This window comes from Pan paniscus, chromosome 17 (genome assembly GCF_029289425.2).
Source record: "Pan paniscus chromosome 17, NHGRI_mPanPan1-v2.0_pri, whole genome shotgun sequence".
NCBI classification, from domain to species: Eukaryota; Metazoa; Chordata; class Mammalia; order Primates; family Hominidae; genus Pan; species Pan paniscus.
Genome location: NC_073266.2, coordinates 31,570,122 through 31,592,414, shown reverse-complemented (window position 1 = coordinate 31,592,414; position 22,293 = coordinate 31,570,122). Strand labels below are relative to the sequence as shown.

At 39.8% G+C, this 22,293-nt stretch overlaps 1 protein-coding gene across 6 annotated transcripts in view; it reads left to right on the top strand.

Annotated features, from left to right (window-relative positions):
- Nucleotides 1–22,293, top strand: part of ARHGAP28 (Rho GTPase activating protein 28) — a 230,113-nt gene that overhangs the window by 169,105 nt on the left and 38,715 nt on the right. For 5 of the 6 annotated variants that reach the window (XR_008621973.2, XR_010110101.1, XM_055102779.2 and 2 more), the window contains 6 exons: nt 5,117–5,206; nt 13,449–13,533; nt 15,878–16,020; nt 18,693–18,858; nt 18,967–19,058; nt 21,414–21,491. Coding sequence is in view for 4 of the 6 variants with exons in the window: in XM_055102779.2 (XP_054958754.1) it covers nt 5,117–5,206; nt 13,449–13,533; nt 15,878–16,020; nt 18,693–18,858; nt 18,967–19,058; nt 21,414–21,491 (654 nt within the window). In the remaining 2 variants the exon portion in view is untranslated. The remainder of the gene's footprint in view (nt 1–5,116; nt 5,207–13,448; nt 13,534–15,877; nt 16,021–18,692; nt 18,859–18,966; nt 19,059–21,413; nt 21,492–22,293) is intronic. The other variant, XM_063597203.1, reaches the window with a different exon arrangement.

The window sequence follows — 22,293 nt, the reverse complement described above, 5'->3', positions numbered from 1 at the left end:
CCCTGCTGAGTTGGCAGGGTGGGAGTCCTGTGCTCCCAGGCACAGCTGCAGCCGCCCACCTGCAGCTGCCCACCTGCAGCTCTGGACCCGGGCATCTCTGTACTCTTGGTGGCCTGGGAAACCCCTCCTCCCATAGGCTTGGAAGTGCCTGCTCATGCTCCCTGGCCTCTCCCCGCTCCTGGCTCCCACTCCAGTGTGGAGCAAAGTTGTGGCCCAGCCCAGGCGCTGTTGCAACCCCCCAGGGTGTGCACATGCTCAGGGTGGTGCTTACATTCCAGTCCCCTGCCCCCTTGGCCCCCCTCAGAACTTTGGGCACCAACCAGCATGGGAGGGAGGCCGAGGTGGGTGCTGAGGGCAGCTCGGCACAGGCCTGCAGGTGCCCCTCAGCAGGAACAGCCTGGGCACTGCGGATGGCATGTTGAAGGTGGGAGGCAGACAGGTTGCTGGGCAGAAAGGGGCAGGTACCTGGTGAAACCTCACCTTCAAGCCAGGAACAGCCTGAAGCCTGGAGGATGGGCTGCCAGTTCTGGGTGAAGTCTGCTGACCAGAGTGAGGACTCCATTGATGACCATTCAGCCAATTGGATGGTGCTTTTTCCAGGCCCGCCCATGGCCGCTCATGGACCAATCAGCATGCACTTCCTCCCTTCTGAGCCCATAAAAACCCCTGGATTCAGCCAGTCACACAGACGTCAGGGACTACCAATTGTGGGAAAGGGCTACCCATTTCAGGTCTCTTCAGGATGACCTGTTTGCCGAAAGGAGCTACCCACCAGGGGTCTCCTAAGAGCTGTTCTGTCACTCAGTGAAGCTCCTCTCTGTCTTGCTCACCCTCCCATTGTCCGTGTACCTCATTTTTCCTGGACCTGGGACTAGAACTTTGGACCCGCCAAATGGTGGGACTGAAAGAGCTGTAACATAAACAGGGCTGAAACACGCTTCCCACTTGCCACATTGTGGGCAACTAGAAGGAGAGAAGAGCTGTGTCCCTTTGGGGAGCCCAGACCTAGGGGCTCTCTGAGCCAGGGCTGTGACACCCTCTTTGGAGCTCTGCAGTTCCGGGGATCTCCAGGCTTCTAGGCACCACCGCATTCCCTGGTGCCCACAGTGGAAGCCACCTGTGGTACACCTGGTCCAGCCGTAGCCTTGTACAGAGCCAGTGCCTGTACTGGCACTTGGAGCTGCCTGCCCCACTGCAGCTGATGTGCCTGGCTCTGTGCTGTGGCTGGACCCTGCGCTTGCTCACACACCCCTTGCCACTCCGCACCTAGCTTGCCCTTGGCAGGCATGGGATCTGGGCCAGTAGCACAAGCCGAGTGCAGCCTGCTGGGCCAAGTGGGCGGAATGAACCCAGTGGGCGGAATGAACCCAGCGGGCCCGAGCAAAACTCAGACAAAGGCACCACCTGTCAAAGAGGCTTCCAGCTAGAAAAGCGACACCCTAAGGATTCTGTGAAATTAGCTCATATTAGTCTGTTTGCTCTGTTTTCTAGTTTTCTTCAACTTTATGCTCCAGATTTGAACATTTTTTCTTGGTCATTATTGTATTTTTATTTAGCTTGTCTCACTCTTTTTATAATTTTTGGCAAACAAATTATTTCCCAAAGCAGTTTTTTAATCTCTAATATACCCATTATTATAGCAATATAATCTCAATTCAAAGCAGCAATGGCCCTTTTCAGTTTCTCAGAAGGTAAGAATTACATTTTTTTAGGGAATCAAATAATTTTTATGTTTTCTTAAATTGAAGTATAACTTACAAACTGTAAGTGCCTACATTTTAGATGTATAATTCAATAATTTGGGTTGTGTTTTTGTTTTTTTGTGTTTTAGAGACAGAGTCTCACTCTGTTGTCCAGCCTGGAGAGCACTGGCACAATCATAGCTCACTGCAGCCTCAAACTCCTGGGCTCCAATGATCCTCCCTCCTCAGCCTCTCAAGTAGCTGGGACTACAGGTGTGCATCACCACACCCAGCTTCAGTTCATTTTAACAAACGTTATCACCCATGTAATTACAGTTAATCAAAATATAGAACATCTCCATCACCCAGAAATTTTTCCTGGGCCCTGTCAGTCAGCAGGCCCCCCATCCTGGAGAAGCAAGCCCAGCTGTGATTTCTAACACCTTAGCTTGGTTTCCCATTTCATATAAGTCTAATTATAGTATGTTCTTTTATGTCTGGCTTCTTTAATTTATAATAATTTTGAGATTCATCCATTTGTTGTATGTTTTAAAAATTTAGACCATTACTAAATAATATTCCATTGTATAAATATACCACTATTGATGTTCACCTGATGATGGACATTTGGATTGTTTACAGTTTGGAGTTATTACAAATAATGCTGCCCAGAACATTTATGAGTACAAATGTAGAATAAAGTATATAAATTTTCATTTCCCTTAGGTAAAGATGCTACATAATTCAGATTGTCAGCAAACACAGCCACATCTCCCCATCACCCATAGCTGTTAAACTTAGTAAGGAATAATTTAATAGGTAAATCTAAAATAACTAAATTCTATCATTAAAAAAGATCTACAGGCAGAAACAACAACAAAAAATCATTTTCTGTTGCATATCCTGTGTGGAGGATGTTGTCAACGAAAGCTGGGTCTTCATGGGTTCACACAGAAAAAATGACAGACTCCTGTATAAATATTTTTTTCAGTATCAACATAGATATAAACGTTTAGTTTTTTCCAGTGATTTTGGAAATGTAAACATCGCGTGTGGAGAACGCGTTAGCTTTTGGAATGTGTGGCAATCTGTGATGCGCACAGTGAAGTGAGTACCATGTGGTCAGGGAACTGCACGCCTCCCGCTGGGTGGCAGCGAGTGTTTTCAGGTTTTAGGTTGTGCCTCCAGTGGAGGGAGAGCTTCTGACCATGACTGTCAATCTGAGGTGTTTCATCTTGTCCTCCTCCCCAGCCCCTCCCCCAGCCCCGTCTATCAGAATCTTTTACAGCAGGAGGATGATAGGATTCACCCTACGCCTTCACCTAAGGACACAGTGTGTGAAAGGTGTTCTGCAAGGCAGAAGCTGTCGGTACATTGCGGATAGGGGGAATTATAGCTCACTGGGCCTCTAAAGTTTTCTGCAGAGGCATAGAGCTGGACTTTATTGATTTTCCGATTGTATAGGAAATTATTGTATGTTTCCTTTGCAGTTGAGTAGATCTATTTTCCAGAAAGGCCAAAATTGTTGATTGTGTGTTTGTGTGAGTAGGGGGTGCTTAATAATGTGTGTAAAGGGGATAGGTTGGTTCGTATGCAGGCTCCTCAAATGCAAAACGAAACTAATGAGGGAGATAAAAGCTGATTTCATTTCTTGTTCTCCCCTCCATGTCTTTTGTTGTGGCATCTGGAGTTCCTTCTCTCTTAGACTTCTGTACTCAAACTAGGAATTCATTCATCCCCAAGGCAACAATTTCATTTAATTTAGATCGCATTTTTTTTGGTGTTTTTTCCTTGGGTTATATTTAGTTGCTGTCTACATATTTACGGCAAGAGAGGTCTGCCTGGCTCCTATTTTTCTAAACATGTCTTAATTATTTGTCTGCGGCCCTTTCTTACTCTTTGTTCATTCTACATTATTTGTTTTTCTCTTCCCTTCCTAGACATTTTATTTTATGTTACATTTAGGAAGAGATTTTTATCTTATCAAACCAATCCCATTTGCTTTACACCTACAAATTTCTCATTTGGCCTGCTATGGAATTCTTCACTGGTTTCCAGTGCTATTCAAAACCTTTTCTTCTAAGAAATATATATTTTTCTGCCATTTGTAGTTATTTGGGTGGCAGGGGAGGTAGATTGTCAGTTCACCATCTTGACTTAAATTTCTTTCTTTTTTTTTTTGAGACAGAGTTTTGCTCTTGTCGCCCAGTTTGGAGCGCAATGGCACAATCTTGGCTCACTGCAACCTCTGCCTCCCAGGTTCAAGCAATTCTCCTGCCTCAGCTTCCCAACAGGCACGCACCACCACACCCGGCTAATTTTTGTATTTTCAGTAGAGATGGGGTTTCCCCATGTTGGCCAGGCTGGTCTGGAACTCCTGACCTCAGGTGATCCTCCTGCCTCAGCCTCCCAAAGTGCTGGGATTACAGGCGTGAGCCACCATGCCCAGCTGACTTAAATTTCTTGTACTAGTTCTTGTTTCTTATTTGTTTCTTTAAAAAAAAAAAGATCTTTGTTCATTTTGTAAAATAATGTATAGTATCTCCAGAAAATTGAGAAAATATAGTCAAGCAAAATATATTCAATCAAATGCATTAAATTTTGCAATAAGTTTCCTTGCTAAAGAAAATAATATTCACATCTTAATTTCAGTGGCACCATACTACACTGCAATAAAAATCTCTTAGTTCCAGCTTCATTAAAACAACAACAACAACAACAACAAAAAACAAAATTTGGTACTATTGCTACTAAATTCTATTCACTACAAAAAACAGTCATAGAATCTGCTAAAAAAAAATTATGAGATTAGTCCAGTTAAGTTTGTGTTTGGATACATGTAATCAAAAAGTTGGAGTTGTTTTGCTTCACATGGAGACCCTTCAGATGGGTGGCCCATGTCTGATAGGCCGGCCGCATGGACACAGCCAGGCTTGCTCTTCTGTCCCTGACTTCTTCTTGGTGCCCATTGTCCTCATTTGTACAACATGCCTGGCAGCTCCAGGCTGTCGTCTGTGGTCCTGTCATGAGCACGTATCAAATGAACCTATATTTTTTCCTTAATAAATACACTTGGTAAAGTTTCACTTACACCTTGTCGGCCACGTGACCCCTCTTAACTGCAAATGAGCCTGGAAATCAGGTTTTTTGATTTACCCCAATTCCCTGGAACAAAACCAAGATACTGTTAAGGCAAATGGAGTTTGTGGCAGGCACATCAGTGTCTGCCACAGAGGCCAGTGTCCTTAGAGGGCTGGGCACCTACGTGGCACATAATACTGCTGCACTACCAGTTGGATGCAATTGTCCATGCACAGGCAGTCATAATTGCATATATTGCCACACATATCTCAGTATGAACACAGAGCAGAATACACAAACACATTAGAAAGTATTTGCCTGAATAAGAATGGTACTTTTATTTCTCCATTTAGCCAGATGATGCTTCTCTCAACAGTACTACCCTGTCTGACGCATCCCAGGATAAAGAAGGGAGTTTTGCGGTTCCCAGGAGTGACTCTGTGGTAAGTCATCCATGTCAGCACAGTTACATGTCAAGGTACAGTTGCAAGTCAAAGCAACTAATGTAGGAAGGTAAGAAGAAGCAATTCTTTAAAACATTAAAAAATACTTGAGCTAAGATTGCAAGGAAACCACAGCTGCTGGTAGAACTACTAACTTTGTAAAAATTAGGAAGAAAGAGGCTCAAAATAAATGAGGACTCCATGGATTCATGTCACTGCAGCCAGAAATCAAAGGATGTTTTTTATGTGTATCAATTTGGAGGAATTTGTTAACTTTGGTCTTCTCAGCTGAGCTCACTCAGAAAAATCCCAGAGGTTTGATGACGTGGCTTAACTACCATCTTAACCCAGAAGTTCCTTTTACCCACAGGATAAATTCAAAACCTTCATCTTGATATTGAAGGCTCTCCACTATGCCTTAGTTCTCAGGACTCACTCATGCAAACTCTTTACCTTCAGATGAATTCATTCCCTTGGTCTTAAGTAACAGAACTTGTACTTTTGTTTTGTCAAAAATTTTTGTCATTCCCCCTCCCATCACCCCCACTGCGAATCCCCACTCATTGTCTCTGAGCAGGAGCTCTGCAGGGAGGATATGATAGACCCTCCACAGAAGACAGTGAGAGACCCCATCAGATGAGGCAATGGTTTTCCAGTGGCAGGTTGATGGAAGGCAGCAGTTAGCACAATAGCCACTCAGATGGAGGTGGCACATTCAAAGGTTCTGCTGGGGCAGTTTTTTCTCAACCCCTGTCCATTTTGAGAAACAAGGAGCTGATGACATTTACATGCATGACACATTCCTAGGAAATCCCTGTTGTTTAGGGAGATAATGCTGTTAGCCCCACATAAATTAACTTTGCTGTTGTGTTTTTAGATTTTTGTTTATGGTATTGTTTTGTTGCACAGTGATCATGTAAGAGGAATAAAATAATATGAGTGACTTTTATCATTGATTAACTTACTAATAACTCTGTAGGTTATGGCATAAATAGGCTGAGGGTTACCCACAATATCTGACCCACTGACTGTAAATCAGCTCTTACTTTCCCATTCAAGACCAGGCATTGGGATGCAAATGAGTGAGAGTGTCTCTGTTTTAGACGTCATCTCAAATTCATCCCACTTATTAATGAAAACAAAGTCAGTCATTCACAAAGTCTGGTAACTGTTCGAATAAGGAGTGACCTGCAGTAGATCTTACACAGTTGTGCTATTCCCTTGTGACTGGGGACTCGTGCTCTGAGGACTTGCCCAGGATCCTTTATCTTCCATCGCAGCTTGTGGCACCCATGTGCCCAACAGTCACCCCTGCATGGCAGCCTCAACTCTGCCTCCCTCCTCCCCTCTTCATGCACATCTCTGAGACCTGTGAATTTCATCATGTGAATGGTTGTAAAATCTTTCTGCTCCCCTCCTGTCTTACAGTCTCTCAGTACAGAAACTCATTGTTACCTTCTGTACTGCTGAAGTAGCCTCCTAAGTGATCTCCAGACTTTAGCTTTATTCCCTTCAAATTCATCCCTCCCAGAGCCTCAGGTCATTGATTTAAAATACAAGTCTCGCTTACAGCCTGCGGTGGTTCTCCAACTTTCTAGTTAACGTGGAAGCTCCTGACATGGTCGGACCCCTTGTCGGCCTCTGTAGCTGGCCTTAACACCCCCAGCATTTTGTACAAGCAGCAGCACAGGACTGCGTGTGGTTCCATGCACACACCACCAGAACTTGGAGGAGGATGATTGTATGATTGAGTTGCCAAAGGAGAGGATGGTAGGCATGCCTTCCTTTCTAGGTGTTTCCATGGCAGCTCCATGGCCACAATTTTATTTCTGGTAAGACTGCTGGTCATATTTTTCTATTTCTTTATTCTTAGCTGTGAACTTCTTCGCATCATTGGTTCATTCAGTCATTCATTCAGCAAATTCTTACTGAGCACATATTGTCTACAAATAGGCTTTTTGCAAGTTTGAGGGTATAAGAGAAAGAAAAGGGTCTTGTGTGGCAGTTATAGAGCTGTCCAGGGTAAGTTAATCACCCAGATTTTATTTTTATTTTCATTTTGTTTTTTTCTGAAGGCAGGTTGAATGCCAGTAATGACATAAATAAAAGTTTCAGCAGTATTGGGTCTAAAAAATATCTCACTGGCACTGGCCTTCAACTTGACTTACCTTGGATTGTTTGTTACTCAGAGTATCTTTTAGAAAAGTTAAACAAAATGATTATTTGCTAGAGTGGCTCACTGATGCCAAGTTATTGCTTTGGTAACTACATTTTGGGCCCTGTGCTTCTTGGTTATAAGGAACCACAGGGACCCCAGTTTGGTTTCCCAGTCTCTTCTAGAAGGAGGGATATCCGGTAATCAAATGAAGCAGGGGCCAGGGCTTCAGGGGTCCTGTCTGTGACACCTGTAAAAATAAACCTCTCCTGCCAGGCTAAATTCCCGGGGCCAACTTACTGTCATCCCCAAGACTTCAGGGGGCCCCAACAACTTGCCCTACTGGAATTTATGTTGTAAAATGGTAAAAGAAGGTAACCTAAATTATCTTTTCCATAAGATAGCCATGACCTAACCCGTATCTTTCCCCCAGTCTTTAATCATTTCTTCATGTTTGAAATGCCAACTTTATGAGAAGTAAATCCACCAGGTTTGCAGATGTCTGTCTCTATGGTTTGTTTTTGAAATCTGTTAGGGTAAGTTCCCCTTCATCAAAGTCTGCATTAAAATTTCCTTTGGCCCTTCTTAGAAATTTTTTCTTCCAGATGAACATAGAAAAAGGCTATGACTACCTCATAAAAAATCTTGTTATGACTTTATTAAGAATTTCATTGAATTTAAAGATTAATATTGGAGAGAGAATCCACATCTCAAAACATTGAGTCTTCCCATTGAGGAATAATAATTGTGTCTGTCCATTTATGTATGTCTTCTATCCTTCAGTGAGGTTTTATAATTTATTCCTTTAAGTCTTACATGCATTTTCACACATACTAGTTTGCATTGGTATTTAAACCGTAAGATTTTTAATGGTATTTTCTAGCTTGTTTTGCAGATATATACGGAAAGTAGGTTTTTTTGTTTCTTATAAGTGTCTCCTTTAGCTTCCTTCCTGAAGCTTTTCTGCTGCTAAAAATTTTTCATTTAATTTTATGATTTTTCTCAGAAATCATCTGCATATACTGAAAATTTTATTGACTCAGTATGTAAAATAATTATTTATCTCATTGTTTTCCCTTAGAGGACTGACCACAATCACTTATAACATTGATTAATAATTATGAGGATCCTTTGATAAGTTCTTGATTTTTCTTATGAATTCTTCTAATGTTTCATCATTAAGGAGAGTATTTATTCTAAGATTCTGAGCTTTATAATTGTTTTAATCAGGAATGGAGTTTAAATTATATCAAATGATTTTCTAGCATCTGTTAAGATGAATGTAATGTTTTCCTTCTTTAATCAATTACTTTAGGAAGTTACATTGATAGGTTTTTCTTATATTGAACTATAACACAATAAATTGGGTTCATCCAAGAAATAAAATAAAATTGGATGAACCCAATTTATTGTGTTATGTTATTCTTTTATTAAACTGTAGAATTTGATTCACTACTATTTTAGTATTTTAACCTGTATTCTAGTAAACAGGATTAGTCTACACATACAATTTATTAAAATTTGTTTACCAGGGTTATGCTAACCTTTGTACAAATATGTTGAAAACTCTGGGTTCTTTTCTGTACCTTGGAGCCATTTATCGAACTATGATATAAACATATAATATATAAATCTACACATATTTATAATTTGTATATATTTTTGATATATTTAATAATTTGTTTATGAAACCTCCAAAGCCTGGTATCATTGTAGGCATAAAGCTTTGTTTAATTTTTTTTTTTTTTGACGGAGTTTTGCTATTGTCTCCCAGGCTGGAGTGCAATGGCGCGATCTCGGCTCACTGCAACCTCCACTTCCTGGGTTCAAGCGATTGTCCTTCCTCAGCCTCCTGAGTAGCTGGGATTACAGGTGCCCGCCACCACACCCAGCTAATTTTTTTGTATTTTTAGTAGAGACAGGGTTTCACCATGTTGGTCAGACTGGTCTTGAACTCCTGACCTCAGGTGGCGTGAGCCACCACGCCTGGCTTGTTTATTTTTATTTTTATTTTATTTTTGAGACGGAGTCTTGCTCTGTCACCCAGGCTGGAGTGCAGTGGTGCGATCTTGGCTCACTGAAACCTCTGCCTCCCGGATTCAAGCCATTCTCCTGCCTCTGCCTCCCCAGTAGCTGGGACTACAAGCGCACACCACCATGCCTGGCTAATTTTTGTATTTTTAGTAGAGACTGGGTTTCACCATATTAGCCAGGCTAGTCTCAAACTCCTGACCTCGTGATCCACCTGCCTCGGCCTCCCAAAGTGCTGGGATTACAGGCATGAGCCACCACACTGGGCCTGTTTAATTTTTTAATGGATGTAATTTAAGGGTTAGATTATTTTCTATCCCAACTTATATGAATTTTGGTAATGTGTATTTGCTTTATCAAGATATACAGTTTATTTCAAATTACAAGGTATGTTGTTATAAATTTATTGTGTGTGTACACATATACATGCATACACATACACAAATGTTTATTTACATTATAATTTTAAATTATCTGTGATGGTAAATATTACTCATTTTTGTTTCTAAAATGTGTGCATTATATCTTAATCAGACTCTAAATAGTTGCCCGTATCAGCAATATATTTTAAATTAATAAACTTTATTATTATTTATTTATTTATTTTTGAGAGAAAGTCTTGCTTTGTCACCGAGGCTGGAGTGCAATGGCATGATCATGGCTCACTGCAGCCTTGAATGGCTGGGTTCAAGCTGTTGGCCTATTTCTGCTTCCCCAGTAACTGGGATTGTAGGTGTGCACCACCATGCCCAGCTAAATTTTTTTTTTTAAGTAGAGATGAGGTCTTGCTATATTGCCCAGGCAGAACTTTATTTTTTAGAGCAGTTTCAGGTTCACAGCAAAATTGAGTGGAAAAGTACAGCGATTTCCCATATCCCCCCATTCCTATGCATGCCTAATCTTTCCAGCAGCAATATTTTTAAAGAGATAACTAACTTTATTTAATTGTGCTTATTTTTTCCTATTGCAATAATTTATTCAAATCTTATTTTTTTACATTCTTTCTTGGCTCTACTTGGATAATTTTTTCTCATCTCTTAGAGTATGAAGATATTTTACTTAATTTTAGTCATTTGCATTAAAGTTAAGAATCTCTGAATAAAACTTTGGCTATTCTCATGGATATTTGGTATTTAATGTTCTCATTGTCTTAATATTTAGGTATTTAGGTTATAATTTCAGATGTGAACAATGTTTTAATTCAAGACATCATCAGAATACCTTTAAATTCATGTTGAATAGATTTTGCAAGTGTTATATCTTCTGCTGTAAAATGCATTGCATATTTGTCAGTGAATGTGGCTTCCTTAAGTTGGTCTCTGGGGACTCTGGCACAGTGTTTTTTGCAAGTTGTGGATTTGTCCATTCTGATCTTGGTTGCAGAACAAGAAGATGAGGAGCCTTACTGTCTTGGTTTAATCAAGCACAGGTGGCTTTAGTACATGGAGTCATATAGCACAGAAACTCAAACCATGGGCAAAAACCAAACAGCCAGTCAGAGAGATCATAAACATGTTTTGAGTCAGTGAAATTTTAAGTAGTGAATAGAGCATTGAAAATGTTTTGTATGGTCTTTATTGAATATGGAGGACATACCAGATAACTTTAGTCAAAGTCTAGGAGAAAACTATAGCAGATAGTACCAGGCTCCTACAATTTAAAATTTAACATAATAACCCCTCATACTCTACTTTCCAATCCTAGCTTGGTGTAACTAGGGCAGCAGAGCAACTTTCAGCAGAGGGAAAACACCCGTTGTGATTCTGTCACTTCCCTTAGCAGTGAAAGCCCTGGTGAGAAACACATGTGGTTGATCACATTAGGGAAACGGTGGGCTCAGTTATGAACAAGCTGGGGAAGGTTGCTTTAAATGGGGGTGGTCTTTATATTTAAAATACATTAAAATCACTAGTACAAATCAAAAACGATGCTAGTCGTAATATAATCCTTAATGAGGAACGGATGTTTTAAAATGATATATGTCAAGCATCTAGCCTTCCTGCTCAACCTACATCCCAACTCAGGTACCGTTTATTGGCTGCCACTGTTCCTTCATCTCCACCATAAATCATTCTTCTGCTGTAACACAAAGATGTGCATTTGTTTGTCTTGCTCTGTTTTGTTTCTAACCTTTAGGATTCTAAGTCTCAACTCTTTGACGTGGCTTTCAAAACCTTCCATAATTTGCACTGACTCTCCTGATTAATTTATTTCTTATGTTTTTCTAATACCGTGACTTGACTCCTGGTACCCCAGTCTCTTCGTGATCCCTGGTGCTGAAATGCTTCAGATATTTCCATGCCTGAAATTTCTGCTTCCATCTCCATCTGGCCTGAATGCTTCTGCATGTCTCCTCTTGCCTTTGGAAGTCCTTTTCATTATTCCTTAAGTTCCAGCTCAAGTCCAACCACCTCATCAGTGGAAACCTTCTGGGCAGCACCTCTTCCCTCTCAATCGCTCTCCAATAACACTTGCAGTTGGTATTACAGAAATTAGTTCTTAACAGTGGCTTCATTTTCGTAATGCTTTGTAAGTGTTATTCTGTTCTTCTCATTGTAAGTAGCTCAAGAGCAGGGATTATGACTCAAATTTCTGCTTCCCCCAAGAAAGTCCCATAATTATTTACATTACAAAGAGCAGGCACTCATTCAGTACAATTAACTGGCTAGGGGCCAGTAAAACTGTCAGAGAAAATTAAGATAATGACACTCAGTAGGTTTAAGTATCCCAAACCATCAGTTTCAAGCCCTAAATAAATAAAAAAGTCTTATCAATTTTCAAAAGAGTCTTCTCTCCCATAGGTAAGTTATTTCAAAGTCTGACAAAGCATTTCTTTGTTGGAAAACTTAAGGAAAGGGAAAAGTTGTCCACATCTCTTTAAGGATTTGAGTGTCTGGGTAATCTTTATTCCGTATTGTTACTTGTAGAGCCACCAAACATTGGCCAGACAATGAACCTACATGACCCTAGACCTTTTTTCGGTTTGTCATTCTTCCACCAATTACAGTAATTGGGCATCTATGTTTTAATAATTGGACATCTATTCATACACCATTTACACAATTATAATTGTATCAACTGTTTTGAAATAAAATAGGAATAAAAAGAGATCATGAGGCTCAGAATTCAAGACCCCTTTGCGCAACTTGTAGTACATGATAAAAGACCTTTCATGAAGCAGGTGTTCAGTTATTGCTAAAGAAATACGAGAATAAAAAAAGAAATCAGGCTCTGGGGGAAAACATTTTATGTGTGAATAGCATATAAAAGATTCTTGATGGAGTAGCAGATTTCACTATCACACATATTCACAGAGAACTCCCATATTAAAATTTATAAGATCTGCATGTAAATTGTTTTGATAGGATTTGTGTGTAAATTTTTACTGATACCCATCCATACCTAGGCAGGAGCTTGCTTCACAGGCCTTTACCAGGATAGATACTCAACTTCTGATAATACTGAAGGGGAGTTCAGTGCTCTGGCAGGATTTCAATTTAAAAAATACCAAATTAATTAAGAGGGGAAATTGAATTAGAAAAGATACCTAATATTTTGTTAGTTACTATCACTCTGTAGTTTGCTGTGAGGGAATTAATATGTTAATGTTATATTAACAATATAATTAATATAAGTAAGACAAAAATGCATGAAGATTAATTAACAAATGATATTATAATTATCGAATTATGTGACATCAGGCATCATAATTTCTACATCTTAGCAAAGGTATAAGCAGCAATATCAAATTATGTGATGTCAGGAATCATAATCTCTACATCTTAGCAAAGGTATAAGCAGCAAATATTTAAGAGCTAGGAAAGCACAGTTATATGGACCTTAACATTGTTCCCTTTTGTGAAACATGTGTAAGCTGCACACATCCAAAGTGAATGCAGAAACAGGAAATCAAATGCAGGTCCTTTATGAAATCAAGAATGGCTTTTTTTGTGTGAAAATAACTCTTGTATACTGCAGAACATAAGTCAGGCTGAAATGTGAGGTGGACTGTATTTATGGTAAAATGTTTTGTGTTCATCTTCCTTTGCTTGGCAGGCTATACTTGAGACCATTCCAGTTGTACCAGTTCATTCCAATGGATCACCGGAGCCTGGACAGCCAGTTCAGAATGCGATAAGTGGTGAGCGGCATGCCTCCTGTTGAACTTCAGCTGTGTCTTCTCGCTTTTGTTCTGGCACTCAATACAGTTAGCAGTGAATTTCTAAAAGCGAAGTATAAGGGTGCTTTTCTCCCTGTTGTGATTCTGTCACTTCCATCGCTCACTCCTCCCACCCAACTCCAAACACCCCATTCTGTCACACAAGACAAAATTAATAGAGCCAGATTGGAAGCAGAATCTTTTCCTCCTTCACGACCACCTCATCATTTAGAAACTCCTCACATGGCTAGTGTCTTTGCTTTAAAGGCTGTTTCCCAAGTGATGTGGTCTGCCAGGAGTAGGCCACTTCTGAGGATCCCTACTCACTGCTCAGGCACACGCAGCACCAGAGCAGCTTGCCCCTGACAAGGCTGCTGGGGAGGCTTTTATCTGCGCCTCTTCCGCTTGAGAGGTGGGCTCCCTAGATGGGCTAGGTATGGAATCTCAGATCCTCCTTGTAGGAAATAGGCCCCTTTTGGCCATATTTTTGTGATTTCTCAGTTTTTCCCAAAATACATGCCTTCTTTTTGTAAATAATGGATCCTGTGCTTTTTTCAGCATTGGCTTCAAAAATAAAGGTGTTGAGGTGATGAAAATGTTCTAAAATTGATCATGGTGATGGTTGTACCACTCTGTGAATAAGCTAAAAACCACTGGCAGGTATACTTTAAATGGGTGAATTGAATGGCATGTGAAGTGTTTCTCAATAAAGCTGATAAGAAAAAATAAAAATAAAAAAGAAGGGACTTGCCAGACATTAGTATTCTACATCATTCTATTTGTTGCCATACTGTGACTTAGTTGAAATCATGCCACTAAAAACTAGCCTTCTACATGGAATTGTCCTGTGGTTTGGAGCATTGGCCTGTTTAATTGCTGCTCTCCAAAGAGGCTCTTTATAGATCCATAGGTAGTTAGAGTTCTATTTGTTTATCTTCCTCTGTTTTGAATGCAAGCCCCTGTATAACAAGGGAACATCATAGCTCTCCTTTTGCCATTCTTTTTTTTTTTTTTGAGATGGAGTTTCGTTCTTGTCACTCAGGCTGGAGTGCAGTAGCACGATCTCAGCTCACTGCAGCCTCTGCCTCTTGAGTTCAAGTGATTCTCCTGACTCAGCCTCTTGAGTAGCTGGAATTACAGGTGCCTGCCACCACACCCAGCTAATTTTTGTATTTTTAGTAGAGACGGCGTTTCTCTATGTTGGCCAGGCTGGTCTCAAACTCCTGACCTCAGGTGATCTGCCCACCTCGGCCTCCCAAAGTGCTGGGATTATAGGCATGAGCCACTGTGCCTGGCGTCCCTTTGCTATTTTCTAAGTTCTCGCTGCACTCATTTATTATTGTGTTTTTAATTAGCATCACTATTCAGAATTTTTATATCTGTTGACTTACAAATTTCTCCACCTAATTTTAATGTAAAATTAACTAAGTTTTCTTTAATTCTGCCTTTTGTTCCTTTTGTTATACTTGGTAGTCCCCTAGTCAGTGCCTACAGCAGAGGGCAAAAGAGAATGAGTTCTTTTTATAATAAAATAATTATTCACTTTGCATATGAACAGTTTTGCCAGGCAATGAAACCAGATGACAAGCTGAAATCTGAATCAGAAATCAGGTTAGGATCGCTCAAATGATTTATGGATTCACTTGTTTTTGCTCAGTGACTCTTTTGTCTTAATTTTCAAATTAGCTTGAGAAAAACATTTTTAAGGGGTACTACATATAACCCATTCAGCTTTTTCTCAATGTATGTCATACAAGATCAGGTAACCAATATTAAATAACAGAAATTCCGATTAATTCACCTGAACAAATTTAGCCATGAAATACAAATGGAATTTGAACAAACCTTAGGAGGCAGATATTCCACAGGTGAGGGAAGAAACAACAGGAGTCAAAGCAGAGAGGAATTCTAGCAGTTTCCAGCCTTTCTTCCTCTGCTTTAAGCTTCTGCTTACCCGTAACAGTGACATTGGGTCTAGATGAGCTTAATTTTAATATCATAAGAATATATAGAAATACCCTATTTTGGACTTTCTTTTAATAATCCTCAGCAACTTTCATGAGACATACAAATCTAAAATTTTAAAAATCAGAGTAAATAGTTTGTTTGGGCAATGATGATAAAAATGTGTCCATATGGAGGTCTGTGATGCGACACTATTGTTTAACTGAACTCCTCGGGGTGAGTCTGCTGCTTTTCCTTGCATATAAACACTGTAACGTGCTTGTGGATTCACTTGTAAATATTTTGAATTTGTTTTATAGCAAATAGTATTGATTGATTAAATGGCATATTAAATAGTCTGTATTCTTTGTTTTGTCTTTAGATGATGATTTTCTGGAAAAGAACATTCCACCAGAGGCTGAAGAGCTGTCATTTGAAGTGTCTTATTCAGAAATGGTTACGGAGGCTCTAAAAAGAAATAAACTTAAGAAATCAGAGATTAAGAAAGAAGACTATGTTTTAACTGTAAGCAAAACCTTTCATGATTATTCCAGGAACTTCCTGTGACTTCATAGGACAAAACTAAGATTTCTTTTTCTTTTTTTCTTTTGAGACGGAGTCTCGCTCTATTGCCCAGGCTGGAGTGCAGTGGCGCGATCTTGGCTCACTGCAAGCTCTGCCTCCCGGGTTCATGCCATTCTCCTGCCTCAGCCTCCCGAGTAGCTGGGACTACAGGCGCCCGCCAACTTGCCCGGCTAATTTTTTGTATTTTTGGTAGAGATGGGGTTTCACCATGTTAGCCAGGATGGTCTCGATCTCCTGACCTCATGATCTGCCTGCCTCGACCTCTCAAAGTGCTGGGATTACAGGTGTGAGCCACCGTGCACGGCCAAGATTTCTTTTTTTAAATATCTGTGTGTGTGCACGGGGGTTTCAGCGGCCAGGCATCACACTGCTCACACTACCATTGGGGGTGTTATGTGGGCACCACTTGTGCAGTGCACAGCCTGCCTGGCTGTACCTGTGTGGAGGAAAAGTTGTGAGGCTGTAGGCTTGAATACTGTTTTACAAATGAAATAGGATTCTACCTGCCTGGCTTGTGAGCTTTCTTACACTTTATATTCTTACTTTTCTCATACATCAATGCAGACCCTACCTTTACACACTTGTGCCTCTATAAGCCACATATCAGAAGAGGGGACTGCAAAAAGTCACAGTCATGAGAGGAAGTGAGAGCTCATGGAACAGACAATAAAAACACATCAAAACCAATTCAAGAACTTCTATTAGTACATGATGGGCAAAGAGAGCTATATACTTTGTTACCCCCAAAGTCTCATTATTTATATCCAGAATGTTATATCCAGGAGGCCTAATAGAGAACTATGTAACATTGGTCTGTTTGCCATTCAACCAATGCATGTGTGAAAAGTTTATCTTGTGGAGTCCTGAATACTCTGTGCTGATTACGGTTGGATGCTTCATGAGCAGGGCCCAGGTAGTTTCAGAGCTAAAAAACTGAGTCATCCAGAAACAGACTTTTTGTACCAGGTGACTTGGACCGTTCCCAAACAACCATCCCATGACAGAGGACAGGAAGAGGAAAGGAAGAACTCTAGGACTCACGGAGTGCCTTCTACGGGCCTGACACTATACTAGATATTCTATTAATAATGTAAGGTGGACCCTAGTGATTACGTCCATTTTACAGCTGAGGAAACTGAGGCCCAGAGAGGCTAAGCAACATGTCCAAAGTCCGCAGCTAGTGGGAAGCAGAAATAGGATTTGAAACTAAGTGTGTCCAACTTCAAAACCCTTCCTGGTCCCTAAGCAGTCTGCAGGTTAGAGGGCAACATGTGGTGGTCGAGGGAAAAGAGAGAAGCCTGCAGGACTCTGGTTTCAGGGGGAGCCCCTCCTTATCTTAAAGAGAGGCATGCAAGAGAGGATGCTGGCCCCTGCATCTCCTCATCGAAGCCAGCTCCTTCTGAGGTTTGGCTCTTCCCATGAAGAACTTTGCATAGGATTTAGCACATAGTAGTTGGTCAATAAGCGATTGCAGTTTTTGTTTATATTGTTGTTATGTGTTACTGTTATATGAGGACTTAGCCTCAGAAAGAAGGTAAACTAGCTAAGCATTTAATAGCACAAGGCATGCCCCAATCCACATCCTATATTTTGTTTCATTTTTAAATACTTGAGGTTCCAAGGAGCAATTATTGAATGAATAAAAGAATGAATGAATGGGCAGATACTTTGACTACCCCAAGGAAGCTCCAGTTTAGGAAACTCCTATGGAAAATGTGAACTTAAAGCTTTATAATTTAAATTTAAGTGTTTATAATTTAATCTATGGGGTTTTTTTTGTTTTACTTCAGCATTTTTTTTCAATACCACTCTTTCTGAGGGCAAAGTGAACCTGTGGATATTATATAAGAATAATCTTTTGCTTCTAAAAGGTCTTGCTGCTGAAATTCTTCACAATATTTCTGGATTGTTGAAGGATTTGCTGCTGTTGTTGTTTTAGTGTCTTTTGTTTCTTGTGTGAAAATAGAGAATATGTCAGTATCGTTGTCTTCAAAATCATAGTAGGATTGTTTGCACTTTCTCTGTATTTGCTTTTTTAAGAATTTGGAATCATTTAAATTTAATTTTTATGGTAGAATAACTGTTGTCTCAGCAAGCATATATAATCAGTTTAAACTGGGAGATTACTAAAAGTCTCTTAAAGTGTGCAGTATGGGATAGATAAACCTTGATTTAAAGATTGACTGCCCAAGAAGGAAAAAAAAAACATATGTTTAGAGCTCTCCTGGGATATACTTAGGTGTGTTTCCTGTTATGTGTGTCTCACATTTATTCCAATTAAGGGCCATGGTGTGTGCATTCCATGTGGTGCCTGACATGTATGTTGTTTGACAATATTGGGTGTTCCTTATAAAGAAGGCAGTTTCCGCAGTTGCAATGGCAATGTTATCATATACTTTAGACTGCTGTTTTGCTTCTAATTAGCATAGCAGTGATCTGCACATTGTTCTAAACCACATATTCATATTTCTAGGATGCAGCATGCTCCTTAGAGATGTTTTCCAAAGAACACGTTCTACTGCATAGATTTAGAGTGTCCAGGTGGCATTTGAGTGAACGCATAATAATTTTCCTTTACCATAAAAAATAAATACCTTCACTGTGTGTTTTAGAAATTTAATGTTCAGAAAACCAGATTTGGCTTAACTGAAGCAGGAGATCTGTCTGCTGAAGACATGAAGAAAATCCGCCATCTCTCTCTGATTGAATTGACTGCCTTTTTTGATGCCTTTGGAATTCAACTGAAAAGGAACAAAACAGAGAAAGTAAAAGGACGAGGTAACTAAGAAGACTGATTGCTTCCGGCTTTAACACTTTGACACAGTGGAATAAGATAATGCTTTTCTAATTCTTTTTTCTTTCCCCCTTTACTATCTCACAATGAAGACAATGGGATTTTTGGAGTTCCACTTACAGTCCTCCTGGACAGTGACCGAAAGAAAGACCCTGGAGTGAAAGTTCCCCTGGTATTACAAAAAGTGAGTAGCAGGCAAATGAAAGGGGAATTCACAGAGCCTCATGCTTATGATTTGGCACTTTGTAAACCCACAAATAAATTTTCTTTTATATTTAAAGACACTATCGCCCTATTAGGACTCAGGCCCCTGGTGATTTTCAGCTTTATTCCATGCACCGCCTAACGGCCCATGGCGCCTGGACCAGTTGGCCTTGCTGCATTCTTTTGGAGCCTGTTACATTTTGTTTGCCTATAACACATCAGGTGACGGACACAGATGGTCTGACCCAGGGCACGAACAGTTACATTTTTTTCCAATATTTTTTCAAATGTTATTTGCGCATATGAATGTGTTTGTGTGTGCATTTGATTATTCTGTCTAGATAAAGATGACCATTAATTATTACCAATGCATATATAAATCATACAAATATTTGCTGAGATATAGCATAGGCTGGGTTTTAAAAATGTGTATATGTGTAATCGTTTTATCAATTTTCCAAACCAAGTTTAATAAAATCTAAAAACCAGCACGTTCCAGTCATTTTCCGGTGTGTCTGGGCAGATAGGATACATTTAGACAAAAAGAATAATTTTGGTGGAAGGAGGTTTCGAAAATGATATTATCTGAACTATAAAATGCTAATATCTCTGTGACTATTGTTGCTGAATACCTGATTTGCTTTTAAGTCATGTTGTTTTATAGCCAGCAATTTATACTGGTTTTTACCTAAGTGTGCATTTATTCAACAGTGACATCCAGTGGCACAATTAAAATTCCTAGTCCTTAACACAAATTTTGTGGAATTTTAAATTGAGTTTTTAAATGATATTTAAAAATATTGTCTAAGGAAACATATACTTACCTGACACTGATAATCATACATCACTTGTTTAGCTTCCTATATTTTGCTACCAGTGCCTCAAATTGAGATACTTCTCAAGTCAGGTGACTGATTGGCTGGAGATAGGAGCCAGGAAGATGGCACCGAGATGGCCAGAGGATACAAGCAACACCTTTGTACACACGGGCCCTCTGTGGGTGACTTCCCTAGGCAGGGCTGTGCCAGTGCTGTTTATGTAATACCATGTCTAGTCAGCACGGAGCAGCCCAAAGAGGCTGGTGTTACCACCGCCCTTTTACTGATGAGGCAACTGAGGGATACAAGAGTGAGAAAACTTAGCCAAGACACACAGTCAGCAAGAGGTGGAGTGGGAAAAGGAGCAGTAGCAAAATCCAGAGTCCATGGTGACGCTGAGATTTTCTTTCCTTCATTGAGTTGAAACCAGCATTGTCTTTGTCCTGTATGTAAAGGGCAGAGTTTAAAATATTAAAATCAAAGACGATTCAGCACATGAGTTTATAGTACTGTGTAGGTACAAAAATCTAGCATAGAACTTAGCAAATAGAAAGTACTCAATAAATGCTAGTTAAACTAAATATGGATTTATATCATATTGGCAACATGTTAGCTGTTATTACTACTGGATGTTAAGTGTTCCTCGCTATGACACCTCAAGATAGTACTCTCCCACTCCTACAAGAGAGGCTTTTCTTACAGACGTGTTTCTTCTTCCTAAATATCTGTTTGCCTCCATACCTAGAAGAATTACCTTAGTTCCAGGTACCATCCACCATCATTTCTTGAAAGGAAAATAGCAGAGATGCTGGATCCCCTTCTTACTGGGTGAACTTGGCCATGTTATTATCCTTTCCAGAGAAGCACTGTGAGGTGCTTTATTACAGTGAATCGAACTGTTCTCCTTAGTCTCCTTGGCAGTAGAATAGGGTTATTGTGAGGATTAGATGAGTTAATGCAGGTAAAGGACTGAGAATAGGAACTTACACATAATCAATGCACAATAAATGGTAGTGTTTATTACTTTTTTAACACCTATCACCATCCTGAGAACTCACGAAAGCTATTAATCTTTACCCCGTCTAAACTCCTTGATCAGACATCTAGAATTCCTATAGTTTCTTAGTCAGAGTGATTGCAACCAATGACAGTAGATTTAGAATCTCTTGTTACTGATCAGTCTGCAGAAAGAGTTATAGTAATCAGATCTTAAAAATGGTTAAGAGGCATGTATAATTTTAGAGTGGTTAAGAGCACGAACTTGAGTCAGTGCCGTTACTTACGAGGTTGATCTTGGGAAAGTTGTATAACTGCTATAAATCTCTACTTTCTCATTTACATGTCGGAGGATAACGTTGACGTCATAGGATGGTTATGAACATTTAACACAGCATTCAAGTGCCAGGCAAATATATATATGCTTGGTAACTTATTGATTCATGTCATCATTGTTACTGTTTTATATGTTTATGGTCATATAGAGGTACTTATTCTGGTAATATATCATTGCTTTCTAGTTTTTTGAGAAAGTTGAGGAATCAGGTCTGGAATCTGAAGGAATTTTTCGACTTTCAGGATGTACTGCTAAAGTCAAGGTACCGAACATTTTGTCTCTTCCTAGGTAGAGTTCTAAGCTAGCTAGACCCAGTTCACACAAGCATCGGGGATCCAGATATTTGTTGTTGTTTATTAGATATTATCACTTGGTCCTTCCTAGTATTCCTTGGTACCTGTGGTAAAATGTTTGTTCCAGAGTTTTTTCATGATCCAGAATTTAAAAAATCAAAACGGAAACATTAAAAAACCCAAAACAACAATGAAATAGCACATCAATTCACCATCAAAAACTGCTGCTTGCCTTTAGTTTGGAAAAAATGAAATAGCACATCAATTCACCATCAAAAACTGTTGCTTGCCTTTAGTTTGTAAAAGTTGAAACGTCTCACCGCTGTTTTGGAGGTTAAACACCTTAGTTTGTTGTGCTCCTCTCAGCCGTGGAATTCACTAAGCCAATGTTATATGAGCCTTTATTTCCATCATTCGTTGGTTTAAACATTCTTTGGCTCTCCCTTTAGTGAAAGCTCTTACAGGAATTTGTAGCAATGGCTATAACCACTAGAATACTCACTCAGCAGTTCCAAAACCCAGTTCCACTGACAGTAATGTTAACATCCACATCTAAAACCAGCTGTTCAGTGTGAATCTTATTCTTTTGCTTTCTTACTTCCATGAGGTGGCAAACTCTACAGTACAATAAAGCAAAGAACTATTAGAAAAGAAAAGCTTTTCTCATAAAAATCCAGCAAAACATCCCACTGTGTCTACGGGTAGGCATACACCATGGAGAGCTCATTCCTGTGGTTGGATCACTCCCTGTCTTGCAGATGTGAAAACCTG